The 14,427-nt window shown below is 38.7% G+C and overlaps 1 protein-coding gene across 1 annotated transcript in view; it reads left to right on the forward strand.

Moving 5' to 3' along the window:
* Positions 1 to 14,427, forward strand: part of NUBPL (NUBP iron-sulfur cluster assembly factor, mitochondrial) — a 229,892-nt gene that overhangs the window by 41,352 nt on the left and 174,113 nt on the right. Inside the window, exon 4 of the mRNA XM_004017882.5 lies at positions 11,225 to 11,315. Within this exon, the coding sequence (XP_004017931.4) occupies positions 11,225 to 11,315 (91 nt within the window). The remainder of the gene's footprint in view (positions 1 to 11,224; positions 11,316 to 14,427) is intronic.

Raw genomic sequence — 14,427 nt, forward strand, 5'->3', positions numbered from 1 at the left:
GTATGTTGAAGAGAGACTTGGAAGCTAGACCCAGGTATGACATCTCTGGACCAGTTTCTTCTTTGCTAAAAAGCAGTCAGAAGATTAAGATGATCTCTTTTGGTGTTTTTTTTGTTTCGTTTGTTTGTTTTGTTTTTAATCTTAAATAGTCTTTAATTTGATACTCTTCCATTTCTAGCTTGTTTACAAACAGCTCATCATTTGAGATTCTTTTGTCCTTTTTCATGACCTCATCTCTGCCCTCTATCTAGCCATGTGAATTTTTTCCTTTATGTTGCCCTTGTTCCTCTTTCTTTCTTGATTGAACTTGAAGATTTAGACAGTCCTTTGATAAATATAGTAGGAAATTGTTCTCTTATCACTTTGTCCAACCATTACTACTTCTGACATTCAAAGTTATTGAATGTTAGCTAAGAATTAAAGGTGTGTTGCAATTCATGGGGTCGCAAAGAGTTGGACATGACTGAACGACTGAACTGAACTGAAAGAATTAAGAATGTCTTCATGGATCACAGCCTTATTGTGGGGAAGGGACTTGCGTAACTCAGTGAAGCTATGAGTAATGCCATGCAGGGCCACCAAAGGCAGGCAGTCATGGTGGAGAGTTCTGACGAAATGTGGTCCACTGAAAGAGGGAATGGCAAATCACTCCAGTATTCTTGCCTGGAGAACCCCATGAATAGTATAAAAAGGCAAAAAGCTATGACACTGAAAGATGAGCACGCCCCCCGCCCCTGCCCAAGTCAGAAGTATCCAGTATGCTACTGGAGAAGGGTGGAAGGCAATTACTAATAGCTCCAGAAAGAATGAAGCAGCTTGGCCAAAGGGGAAATGACGCTTAGTTGTGGATGTGTCTGGTGGTGAAAGTAAAATCTGATACTGTAAAGAAAGATATTGCATAAGAACCTGGAATGTCGGGTCCATGAATCCAGGTAAATTGGACTTGGTCAAGCAAGAGAAGGCAAGATTAAACATTGATGTCTTAGGGATCAGTGAACTAAAGTGGATGAGGATGGGCGAATTTAATTCAGATGACCATTGTATCTACTTCTGTGGGCAAGAATTCCTTAGAAGAAATGGAGTAGCCCTCATAGTCAACAAAAGAGTCTGAAATGCAGCACTTGGGTGCAACCTCAAAAACAACAGCATGATCTCAGTTCGTTTCCAAGGTAAACCATTCAACATAACAGTAATCCATGTCTGTGCCCTAACCACTGATGTCAAAGAAGCTGAAGTTGAGCATTTCTATGAAGACCACCAACACCTTCTAGAACTAACACTCAAAAAAGATGTCCTTTTCATCATAGGGTATTGCAGTACAAAAGTAGAAAGTCAAGAGATACCTGTAGTGACAGACAAGTTTAGCCTTGGAGTACAAAATGAAGCAGGGCAAAGGCTAACAGAGTTTTGCCAAGAGGATGTACTGGTCATGGCACAGTCTTTTCCAACAATACAAGAGACGACTCTACACGTGGACATCAACAAATGGTCAATACCAAAATCAGATTGATTATGTTCTTTGCAGCCAAAGATGGAGAAGCTCTATACAGTCAGCAAAAGCAAGACCTGGAGCTGACTGTGGCTCAGATCATCAGTTCCTTATTGCAAAATTCAGGCTTAAATTGAAGAAAGCAGGGAAAACCATTAGACAATTCAGGTATGATCTAAATCAAATCCCTTATGATTATACAGAGGAAATGACAACTGGATTCAAGAGATTAGATCTGGTAGACAGAGTGCCTGAATAACTGTGGATGGAGGTTTGACTCATTGTACAGAAGGCAGTGACCAAAACCATCCCCCCAGAAAGAAAGGCAAGAAGGCGAAATTGTTGTCTCAGGAGGTTTTACTCCTCAATAGCTGAGGAAAGAAGAGAACTGAAGGCAGGGGAGAAAGGGAAAGGTTACATCCAACTGAATGCAGAGTTCCAGAGACTAGCAAGGAGAGATAAGAAGGCCTTCTTCAATGAACAGTGGAAAGAAGTAGAGGAAAACAATAGAATGGGAAAGACTAGAGATCTCTTCAAGAAAATTGGAGATATCAAGGATACATTTCATGTAAGAATGGGCATGATAAAGGACAGAAACAGTAAGGAGCTAACAGAGGTAGATGAGATTAAGAAGTGGCAAGAACACACAGAAGAACTATATACAAAGTCTTAATGACCTGGATAACCATGATGGTGTGGTCACTAACCTAGAGCCAGATATCCCAGAGTATGAAGTCAAGTGGGCCTTAGGGAGCATTACTACAAATAAAGCCAGGTGATAGAATTCCAGCTGAGCTATTTAAAATCCTAAAAGTCGATGCTGTTTGCTGCACTCAATATGCCAGCAAATCTGGAAAACTCAGCAGTGGCCACAGGACTGGAAAAGATCAGTTTTCATTCCAGTCCCAAAGAAGGGCAATGTCAAAGACTGTTCAAACTACCATACAATTGCACTCATTTCACATGCTAGTAAGGTTATGCTCAAAATCCTTCAAGCTCGGCTTTAGCAGTACATGAACTGAAAAATTCCGGATGTACAAGCTGGGTTTAGGAAAGGCATAAGAACCAGAGATCAAATTGTCAGCATTTGTTGGATCATAGAGAAAGCAAGGGAATTCCAGAAAAACATCTGCCTCTGCTTCATTGACTATGCTAAAGCTTTTGACTGTGTGGATCACAACAAACTGTGGAAAATTCTTCAGGTGCAGGAATACCAGACCACCTTACCTGTCTCCTGAGAAACCTGTATGCTGGACAAGAAGCAACAGTTAGAACTGGACATGGACCAATTGACTTGTTCCAAATTGAGAAAGGAGAAAGTCAAAGCTGTATATTGCCATTGTATATTATTTAAATTCTATGCAGAATACTTCATATGAAGTGCTGGGCTGGATGAATCACAGGCTGTAATCAAGATTGCTGGAGAAATGTCAGCAACCTCAGGTATGTGGATATGATACCACTCTAATGGCAGAGACATTACTTTGCCGACTAAGGTCCATCTAGTCAAGGCTATGGTCTTTCCTGTGGTGATACATGGATGTGAGAGTTGGACTGTGAAGAAGGCTAAGTGCCGAAGAATTGATGCTTTTAAACTGTGGTGTTGGAGAAGACTTTTGAGAGTCCCTTGGACTGCAAGGAGATCCAACCAGTCCATTCTGAAGGAGATCAGCCCTGGGATTTCTTTGGAAGGAATGATGCTAAAGCTGAAACTTCAGTACTTTGGCTACCTCATGCAAAGAGTTGACTCATTGGAAAAGACTGTGATGCTGGGAGGGATTGGGGGCAGGAGGAGAATGGGACGACCGAGGATGAGATGGCTGGATGGCATCACGGACTCGATGGATGTGAGTCTGGGTGAACTCCGGGAGTTGGTGATGGACAGGGAGGCCTGGCGTGTTGCGATTCATGGGGTCGCAAAGAGTCGGACACGACTGAGTGACTGAACTGAGCTGAACTGAATGGCAGAAAGTAAAGAGGAACTAAAGAGCCTTTTGATGAGGGTGAAAGAGAAGAGTAAAAAAGCTTTTGAAACTCAACATGAAAAATCCTAAGATCTTGGCATCCATCACTTCATGGCTTATAGATGGGAAAAAGTAGAAGCAGTGACAGATTTTATTTTCTTCAGCTCTAACATCCCTGCAGTTGGTGACTACAGCCATGAAATTAAAAGACACTTGCTCCTTGGAAGGAAAGCTATGACAAACCTAGACAGCATATTAAAAGCAGAGACATCACCTTACTAGCAAAGGTCCGTTTAGTCAAATCTATGGTTTTTCCAGTAGTCATGTATGGATGTGAGAGTTGAACCATAAAGAAGGCTGAGCGCCAAAGAATTGAAGCTTTTGAATTGTGGTGCTGGAGAAGACTCTTGAGAATCCCTTAGACTGCAAGGAGATCACACCAGTCAATCCTAATGGAAAACAACTCTGAATATTCATTTGAAGGACTGCTGCTGAAGCTTAAGCTCCAGTATGTTGGCTACCTAATGTGAAGAGCCAACTCATTAGAAGAGGCGCTGATGCTGGGAAAGATTGAAGGCAGAAAGAGAAGAGGGCGGCAGAAGATGAGATGCCTAGATAGCATCAGTGACTCAGTGGACATGAATTTGAGCAGACTGTAGGAAGTGGTAGAATTCAGAGGAGCCTGGCGTGCTGCAGTCCGTGGGGTCGCAAAGAGTTGGATGCGACAGTAACTGAACAACAAGAACAAGATAAGAAGTATTTTTTCCCTACTAAGAGATTTAAATTCTTTGAATGACATCTTGACTTAAAGCTTAACAGAGAGAGGAAAAAGAGGTTTGACTAAGCTTCAAATTGAATAAATCCCCAATTCCAGTCCAAGGTTAAATGTAATATAATGTGTAGATAATCATGGGATTCTTAACTGGATATCTCTGGAAAGGACACTTTTGAGTAGGTCTTAATCTTAAATGACTGTTTACTTGCAAATAATCGGGTAGACCACTCTAAGATGTTGTTTTGATGGATTCTATTAGCAGATGTCATGGATAAAAAGATCATCATGAAGCTTTGCAATCTTCTTCAGTAATAATTCCGTTGGAAGAACAAAGCACTATCAAATTTATTGCTGGAGGCTTTGAAATCCAACACACACAAAAAACAGGACTTGTAGGCTCTCAAATTGTAGCTTTCATGCAGCGGTAATGAAACATTATAATCACTCTGAATAATTCTGCCGCCTTGTCTAGCTCTCACAGGGTATTGTGAATTATAAAGAAACAAATCCAAAAATCTAAGTAGTATCTTGGGGTTTGATGTGTTATGTTTTTGTTGTCTGCTAGAGTTTGAGTACTGCAGGAGAGTCAGAAAAAGGGTATAATATTAGGTACCAACATATTAGGTTAAGTTTATGATGGCAGTTCTACTTTATAATAGTTGTTGTTTAGCCACTAAGTCATGTTCAATTCTTTTGTGACCCCATGGACTGTAGTCCCTCAGGCCCCTCTGTCCATTAGATTTCCTAGGCAAGAATGCTGGAGTGAGTTGCCATTTCCTTCTCCAGGGGCTCTTCCTGAACTAGGGAGCTAGCTCACGTCTCCTGCTTGGCAGGCGGGTTCTTTACCGCTGAACCACCTGGAAAGCCCACCTTACAACAGTGCATTTACAGGTTTTTTTTTTTTTTTTGCTAATAATCATTTCCTTTGTTGTGTATTTGATGAGGCTTTTGTAGTGATTATTCTTTTGGGCCTGGCTGTAATGAAAGAAATCTTAATTGGACCTTTCTTGACTAAATATAATTATTTTAGGAGGAGTGAGGCAGAAAGGCATCATAAAACTTAGCTGAACAATCAGTTGCATGTATTTATTTGTAACCTCTACCTTGCTCATTTATTTTCCTACAGTGTAAAACTGTTGAAAGTTTAAATTGAAACTGTTCATACACTTAAAACAGGAGCCTATAGAAAAATAATGGTGTAAATTTTGAAAAACAAAGTTTATTTTGCATCTTTTGAACATTATTGAATTCTAGACTTGAAGATATGTTTCAGCTGATTTTTGTAGCTGTGGTAATTTTATCAGGTTGGTAGCTGTGCCACAATCAAAGTACAATATACTTTAATTAATACAGGCTTTGGAGGTTCTATTTAATGGACACTGATTTATCTGCACTTTATAAAATCAAAACAAGACATACTAAGTTCCAATGAAACAGCCTAAAAAATGTGCTCCTTATTATTTTTAAAAACTAGCCAATTAAAGATGAGGAAGTAAATCTTTACTGAGGTAGCTCCTCTGACACCATAAGAGATGACTGTGTCTTGCCTGCTCTTGGCTTCACCAAAATTAGGTTGTTGGGCAGCTGAATAACTTTGTCATGAAAAAGTTTATTTTTAAAATCACTGTTGGCAAACTATGACCCATGGACTAAATCCTGTCTGTTTTTCTAAATGAAGTTTTATAGTACACAGCCATGCTCATTTGTGTTTACATGTTGTTTATTGACCACATGACCTGCCTCTTGAGAAATCTGTATGCAGGTCAGGAAGCAACAGTTAGAACTGGACATGGAACAACAGACTGGTTCCAAATAGGAAAAGGAGTACGTCAAGGCTGTATATTGTCACCCTGCTTATTTAACTTATATTCAAAGTACCTCATGAGAAACGCTGGACTGGAAGAAATACAAGCTGGAATCAAGATTCCTGGGAGAAATATCAATAACCTCAGATATGCAGATGACACCATCCTTATGGCAGAAAGTGAAGAGGAACTAAAAAGCCTCTTGATGAAAGAGGAAAGTGAAAAAGTTGGCTTAAAGCTCAACATTCAGAAAATGAAGATCATGGCATCCGGTCCCATCACTTCATGGGAAATAGATGGGAAACAGTGGAAACAGTGTCAGACGTTTTTTTTTTTTTGGTTCCAAAATCACTGCAGATGGTGATTGCAGCCATGAAATTAAAAGATGCTTACTCCTTGGAAGAAAAGTTATGACCAACCTAGATAGCATATTCAAAAGCAGAGACATTACTTTGCCGACTAAGGTCCATCTAGTCAAGGCTATGGTTTTTCCAGTGGTCATGTATGGATGTGAGAGTTGGATTGTGAAGAAGGCTGAGCGCCGAAGAATTGATGCTTTTGAACTGTGGTGTTGGAGAAGACTCTTGAGAGTCCCTTGGACTGCAAGGAGATCCAACCAGTCCATTCTGAAGGAGATCAGCCCTGGGATTTCTTTGGAAGGAATGATGCTAAAGCTGAAACTCCAGTACTTTGGCCACCTCATGCGAAGAGTTGACTCACTGGAAAAGACTTTGATGCTGGGAGGGATTGGGGGCAGGAGGAGAAGGGGACGACAGAGGATGAGATGGCTGGATGGCATCATGGACTCGATGGACGTGAGTCTGAGTGAACTCCAGGAGTTGGTGATGGACAGGGAGGCCTGGCGTGCTGCGATTCATGGGGTCTCAAAGAGTCGGACACGACTGAGTGACTGAACTGAACTGAACTGATAGTTGCTTTGGTGCTACAGTGGCACTGTTCAATACTATCAGATCAAATGATCCACAAGGCTTAAAATATTTTCTATTATTTGGCCTTGTCGGTAGAATCATGCCGACTCTTGTTTTTTAATCTAAGTCTTCTGTAAATAAGTCATGTTCAAGTTATGGTGGAGTTTTATGTGATTGGTATTTTTGTGTTTAATTTTACATTCTGCTTCATTCTAAGGAGGAGTAGTTAAAAAAAATCATTTGGAGTGTTAGTTTCTACCTTCCTCATCAAAAGTAGGCATAATACCACTGTACACGGTTGCTATGAGGAGTCGATGAGAACTGTAAATAAAATCCTTAAAGTGCCTGGCACCCAGCAGGAATTCAGGTGGTGCGGAGATATAATTAGGGAAAGTCTAGGTGTTTCTTTGGGTGATTTAGGATGGCATGTTTTTAGAGATTCTGATTTGTCCACAGAGCTGGCTGTGGAAGCCTCGTTTATATAGGTTCTTAATACAACATTGTTGATTAACTTTCCTCCATCCTTCCTTCCTGCTTCCCTGTGCCCCTCTTTTTCTTTTCTCTCCTTCTAGTGACCATTGTATATTGCAGGAAATATGGGGTATGAGAGGATGGTCATGTCCCAGGTCTTGACTGAGTACCTGGGATGGGCTGCCAAGTGAGGATCCTTGGCCTTGTGTAGGAAAGAGTTCAAGTGCTAGCCATAGTAAAATGAAAGCCGGTTTATTTAGAGAGACACACTCTTTTGAGGGGCTTCTCTGGTGTCTCAGATGGTAAAGAATCTGCCTGCAATGCAGGAGATCCAGGTTCGATCCCTGGGTTGGGAAGATCCCCTGGAGAAGGGAATGGCTACCTACTCCCCTGGAGAATCCATGGACAGAGGAGTCTGGTGGGCTACTGTCCATGAGATCGCAAAGAGTCTGACATGACTGATCTACTAATACACACACATACACACACTCATACTCTTTTTAGAAGGTAAGAGGTGACCCCAGGGCATGGAGTCCTTTTGAAAGTGAGAGCGGAGCTTGGCTATGTCAGATGGTTGGTGGTCTGCAAATTTAGTCTTTATGGGATTCTATGGTGACTCAGAGGTAGAGAATCCGCCCACCAATGCAGGAGATGGGGGTTTGACCCCTGGCTCAGGAAGGTCCCCTGGAGAAGGAAATGGCAACCCACTCCAGTATTCTTGCATGGAAAATCCCACTGACAGAGGAGCCTCGCGGGCTGTAGTCCTTGTGGTTGCAAAGAGTTGGTTGGAGAGGATTTAGCAACTAAACAACAAACCAGGAGTAGCAGGGATAGTCTGACCATCTTAGAGAAGGAGTGGGGATTTTCAGGAGATGGGGCACCACCTACTTTTGGGCCTTTTATAATTGGCTTCCGAACTGTCATGGCACCTGTGGGTGTATATTTAGCATATGCAGATGTATTACAGTGAGCATATAGTGTGGCTCAAGGTCTGCTGGAAGTTGAATCTTCCTCCATCTTGAGCCTAGTAGGTTCTAACCTGTTTTGGTCTTATCCTCTTGTTTTTCATGGTGGTGTCATTCTTTGAACAGTTATGTCCTGCCCTCTTCCTTCCTGTCTCAATACCTTGGCTTCCCTGTTTCCTTTTTGATACATGTAAGCATTAGTACTAAATTTAGTACTAAATTTAAATTAGTACTAAATTTAGTCAGTCAGTAGAGACTTGTAGAGGATTTTCTATTATTCTTAGTTCTATCCTCTAGGAAGCAGAAGAAATTAACTTCTTGTGATCTCCCTCCCTACCCTCTTTATTCTTATGTGATAATGTGTACTAGCAGCTATCTAGGTATATATGCAAAATCCATTCTTACCACAGCACATTTTAGAGCAGGTTTTCAGTTTTGTTTTAACCCATGATGCCAAGGGCTCACTTGTAGACAAGCATAGTTTTCTTCTAGAAGATAGGACAGATAGATGATAAATAGATTCTCCCTGACATTTTGAAGGAAACTTAAAGATCTAGTGATGATAAAATTGAGCTGGCAATCTTACATTGCAAGCACCCACTTCGTTGTTTTCTTGTTTCTTGAAAACATAAACTTAGAAAACTAAGTTCTTTTACTTGACAAGTATTTTTAGAAGATTAATTTGAAACCTGGGACCTAACCCTTTCCAGTTACTTTAAAACCAATGTTAATATAAATGAGAGCAAGGACAAAGAATCTTAGAATGTTTTTTGTTTTAATTGGCATTATTATTATTTTATGGTAGCATTTAGTTTTGCAGGTGTCACGGAAAAGATATGGAAAAGAGGTGATAGTTATAATATTAGCAGACCCATAGATAATAGTTAACAGTTATCCAGATTTGTTAGGTTTGAAAATCTTTTTATCCATAGTGAATTCACTCCTGTTTTCAATTCAACTGAATTCTTTTGTTTGTGGTTTAAAAAGGAGTTAAATTGAGTCAGAATTTCTTGTTGAATGTTCTACCTTTTTAAAGCTACTGACTGACCTGAATTTAGTACCAGTGCTCCAGTTTGGTTCAGTCGCTCAGTCGTGTCCGACTCTTTGCACAACCCCATGAATTGCAGCATGCCAGGCCTCCCTGTCCATCACCAACTCCCAGAGTTTACTCAAACTCATGTCCATCGAGTCAGTGATGCCATCCAGCCAGTGCTTACATACAAAAGGAAACAGAGGAGAGAAAGGTATGAAGACCAGTAGGAAGAGAGGAAAGTGAGAGAGGGACAGAGGGAAGGAGGGAGGAGAGGGAAGGACGGAAGAAGGTTAATCAGAAATGTTACATTAAGAACCTGGATAAACTAGGCTTCCACAGCCAGCTCTGTGGAGAAATCAGAGTCTCTAAACACATGCCATCCTAAATCACCCAAAGAAACATCTAGACTTTTCTGATTATATCTCCCTACCACTTGAATTCCTTCTGGGTCCTGGCACTCTGCTAAGGATTTTATTTACAGTTCTCATTGACTCCTCATAGGAACCGTGTAAGGTGGTCTTATACCTACTTTTGACGAGAAAGCTAGAAACTAACATTCAAAATGATTTTTTAAAGTGTTAAACCCAGTTTTTATATATCACCATTCTATTAAAGGTAATGTATTCTTCTTCCTTTTTCATTTATTTTACAGTAAACTGAGAGATAGATAGTAATCTCGAGTCCCTTAGCTTCTGTGAGTCACAGAGGGATATTAAATAATTTTCTTACAACTGCCATTTGAGTCAAAGTTAGGGCCATAAATTTGAATGTACCTTATTTTGTCAATTTATAAGAACCAGACAGGTTTAAAAAGTAATTTTGTGTCTGGAAATAGGTAGATAACAGAAAATGAGAGATTGTTTAGTGTTAAAAAGTTTTGAGAGTTTAAAGAATTTTATCTTGCCAGCATACAGGGAGAGAACTGGGTGAGTTGTATGTCCTGGGGAAACAGAACTCAAAAGCACGTGTTAGTATTAGCATTCTGTTTGCTTGTATATGAGAAAAACCAGTAACAAATTGATTTAATCTGTGAAAGGAGAAAGAGCAGGGAGGTGGTAGGGGGAGAAGAAAAAAAGACCTATTTAGAGATAGTGAATTTTGTTTGTCTTTTTTTGTTAATCTGCTGATTAACTGTCAGCTAGTGAAGAGACCGATCAGATATTCTGCTCTTGGGCAGCTGCATAAATCATCAAAGAAATCGGTTTTGGTTGTTTATGAATCCTCTGAAAGACTTTGGGTGTTCTACCGTGACTTGCACATAAGAGCTTGCCTCTGTATTATGTCTGCCACTATCCTCATTAGCATTTGCATGCCAGATTTGCATCAGAATTCCTCACTTGCTTTAATTATGGTCTTGTTTCCATGATTTTCTCCCCTCATTTTGTATTCTTCGGTGTGTTAGACAGTCTTTCCAAAAGTTAATGCTCCATCTTCCTGGGGTTATGTTTGCTGTTGTAAACCATTATTTTAACATTGTGTGCATGTAATTTGTTAGTTCTCAGATCAAAAAATCTTAGTCTGTTTGTGACTGTATGGGAGATCTGAACCACAGTGTTTAAAGTGTGTGCAGTGGATTTCTTTGGTCAGTTATCTGGAAGAGATTAGTAAACCGACAAAAAATATTTACACTGAGCAGTTTATGTTCTTTTACCTTATGTTTGCTTTAAAAGTTTAGGTTATGATTTTGAAATATTTTACGAATTAGCTTCTCTGTAGTTAGACTTACTGTTGCTGTGCACTTTATCTTTGATGAAGAGTGGGGAAATCTTATGGTAAACTCTGTTTTCTTACAGTCAAAGGCTGTTGGTTTGTTAGATGTGGATGTGTATGGCCCTTCAATTCCAAAGATGATGAATCTGAAAGGCAATCCAGAATTATCACAGAGTAAGTAAAGAAGAGATAAAGAGTATGACAATATAGTTACACTTTTATTTAGTACCTGCTGGGTGTCAGGCATTGTGCCACATACCATGTATACCTTATGCACACTGCAATATAAGGTATGGAGCCAGACTGTCTGGGTTTGAATTCTGACTCTGTCACTGATTAACGGTGTAGCTTTGAATGACTTGTTCAACCTCATTGTGCCTCAATGCCCCCATGTGTAAAATAGGGTTAAACAATTGTACTTACCAGATAGAATTGCTATGTGTAATTGCTTAACTACAAAATTGCTCTAAGTGTAGTGCATATGAAACACAGTGCTTGGCACTTTGTACATGGTCAAGTTTAGCTCATCATCGTCTTTGTATATAAAATGTGTGGCTGTATGGGGGTATTTGAATAGAAAGTATCTAATATATTTGTTAGAAGAGCTGAAAATTATTTTCTCTGATCAGATTTTTGTTCTATTTATTTTAAATTGTTTTTGAAAAAATTAATTTCTCTCCCCAGCCTTCGTTGCCTTCAATAATAGGACAGAGTAATTTTTTGAATAAATCTTTAATATTTATAGCTGTTGTTATTATATTTTCTTACAAAACTATGAAATATAAAGCTTTAAGAACAAGGAAATTCTATGCTCAAAAAAAGAAAAATTGAAACAACTGGTAACTTTCCTTGAAAAATAGTTTTGAGTGAAGACACTATTAAAATTTATTTGTGACTATAGTAAGCATATGAAATTGAATAATTTATTTTATTTCTTATTGGACCTTTTATTTTCCATGAATCTAGGACAAAATGCCTGTATTTACTGAAGGGTTTTTATTGAATTTCCTGTGTACATAACAGAAGGTGTTATTTTTGTCGTTGTGATTAAATGTTAGGTAGTAAGACATTATCTGCTATTTAAGGTGCCTTTGTTTGTGCTGAGATGGGCTTCCCTCATAGCTCAGTCATTAAAGAATCTGCCTGCAATGCTGGAGACCCAGGTTCAATTCCTGGGTCAGAAAGCTCCCCTGGAGAAGGAAACGGCAACTGACTCCAATATTCTTGCCTGGAGAATCCCGTGGACAGAGGAGCCTGGCAGGCTGCAGTCCGTGGGGTCCAAGAGTTGGACACAGTTTAGCGACTAAACCACCACCAGGGTGGTTTTGTTTGTGCTGTAGTTACTGAAATCAGTTACAGCGTTAAGTTCTGAGTAACTGACCGCTTATCAGGTAGTAAGGATTCTTCCTATTACTTTGAAGGAATTTAAGGCTCTAGTGATGGTAACAGTGACCGTAGCCGTCCTACGTTACAAGCACCCACTTAAGCTGTTTTCTTGTTTTGTGAAAATATAAACTTAAAAGAAAGTTAATTTATTCTAGTTTCTTTGTTCTTTGCCCTTTTAGTGGAATGCATACTTAGTTTACAAATATGTGCCATGAGCCAAAATGTCAAACTTACACAAAGAAGTAATGAATTTGTGTGCTTTAAATGACTCTTGACGTCTGTCTCTTGATTAAAGGAGCACGAACACTAGGGCTCGTAGCACGTGAGTGATGGCAAAATGAAGCCCTTGGTGGCAGTTTTTTCTTGAGTAGTCTGTTCAGCCTATGCCAGTATAAATACTTGAAGTGAACTTTAATTTCTTTCTTCTTGTTTTCCTGAAGCTGTACTCTTAAATTTGATGTTTGCAAATTGGCTGCCATTAAATAGACTTTCTGGTAAAAATGAAGCTACTGGAAATCTTGGAAAGCCTGAAAAGAATGTGTGTTGACAAGCAGATCTCAAGTCCCGTAAGAAATAAACCAAACGATTAAGGCATTCACTTAGAAGAGTGTGGATTCTTGAAAGCCCATCTTATAAATTGGTTTAATCTGCTACCATTGTACTAATTGGCATCATTTTGACTTTTCTATGTTTTTGTCATTTTAATTTATCCTGCATTCCTGCTTATTAAATAAAGCACAGTGCAGCATGAAATTATCTTATTAACAGTAAGAAAAAAGATTTGTTTTCAGCGGTTCAGATTTTGGGGAGATAGAACTGTGAGCAGAATCTTAGCTTTATAAATGTTTCCCCTGTTCTTGGACTTAGCTACACAACCATAGAGGGAATGGACTTTGGGATCGTCTTTTTCTGTTCATTATTTTAGCAGACATATGGTAATGTAGTTTTGATCAATTTGTTAATTTTAAAACTCCATGTTAAAGTTGGCAGATTCATTCTCTTATTTTTTTTCTTTTTGAGGAGATTATAGAAAAACCATACTTCTTATGATATTTTATAGTCTTGATCACCAAGGGAAATTTTACATTTGTTTCTAGAGAAGTGAATTTAGTAATTGAGGAAAAATTTGTTTATAATAGTTTTGGATTTCTTAGGCTGAAAATGTTTCTATCAGCTTAAAATGACAATAGTGATTTTCTGTGTTGGTATGCAGTATGCAAAATTATGGTAATAGAAAGTCTAGCCAGTTTGTAGAGAGAGTATTGTACAAAAAACCTCACCAGGTTGACATTATAATGGCTGCAAATGACCAGTTGCTTTGGGAACCTAATGGAATTTAGAATAAAATCCATGTGTAGTTTGAGAAATTATCATCTTAGCATGAGTTAAGCTTTTTTTTTTTTTGTCTAAAGAACAAATACCAGTCATTTTTCTCTTTTTAAAGTTTGTAAATAACATAACATGCAGATTTCATATTACAGTATAGCCAAACTATACTCCTAGAAATTATTGACTAAGAAGATTTTCAGTTGAAATTGTAAGAAAATATTACATGGTAGTTGCACACAGAAATGTGCTGTTAATTCACTAATGTAATACTCTTTATTGTTGAGGATTTTCACTAAGCTTTCTCAACTAACTTTTATTGGTAGAAATCTGCCTTTTTTCACAGTTTTATGCTGATGAATTCACACTTTATCACAGTTGTGAATTTGCATTACTTAGTTTTACTGCAGAGTGTCTTATAGTATATTTAACTAATAAAGTAGGAAAAATTTTAAGACCTGTGGAGAGAGGTTACTAAAATTACAATGTCAAGTAATTTTATTGAGGATGACACAGTGCTTATTAATAATGATTAACTATGAGACTTTTTTTTTTTAAGTAGGATTCACTGTTT

The sequence above is a fragment of the Ovis aries genome, chromosome 18 (genome assembly GCF_016772045.2).
Source record: "Ovis aries strain OAR_USU_Benz2616 breed Rambouillet chromosome 18, ARS-UI_Ramb_v3.0, whole genome shotgun sequence".
Classification (NCBI taxonomy): Eukaryota; Metazoa; Chordata; class Mammalia; order Artiodactyla; family Bovidae; genus Ovis; species Ovis aries.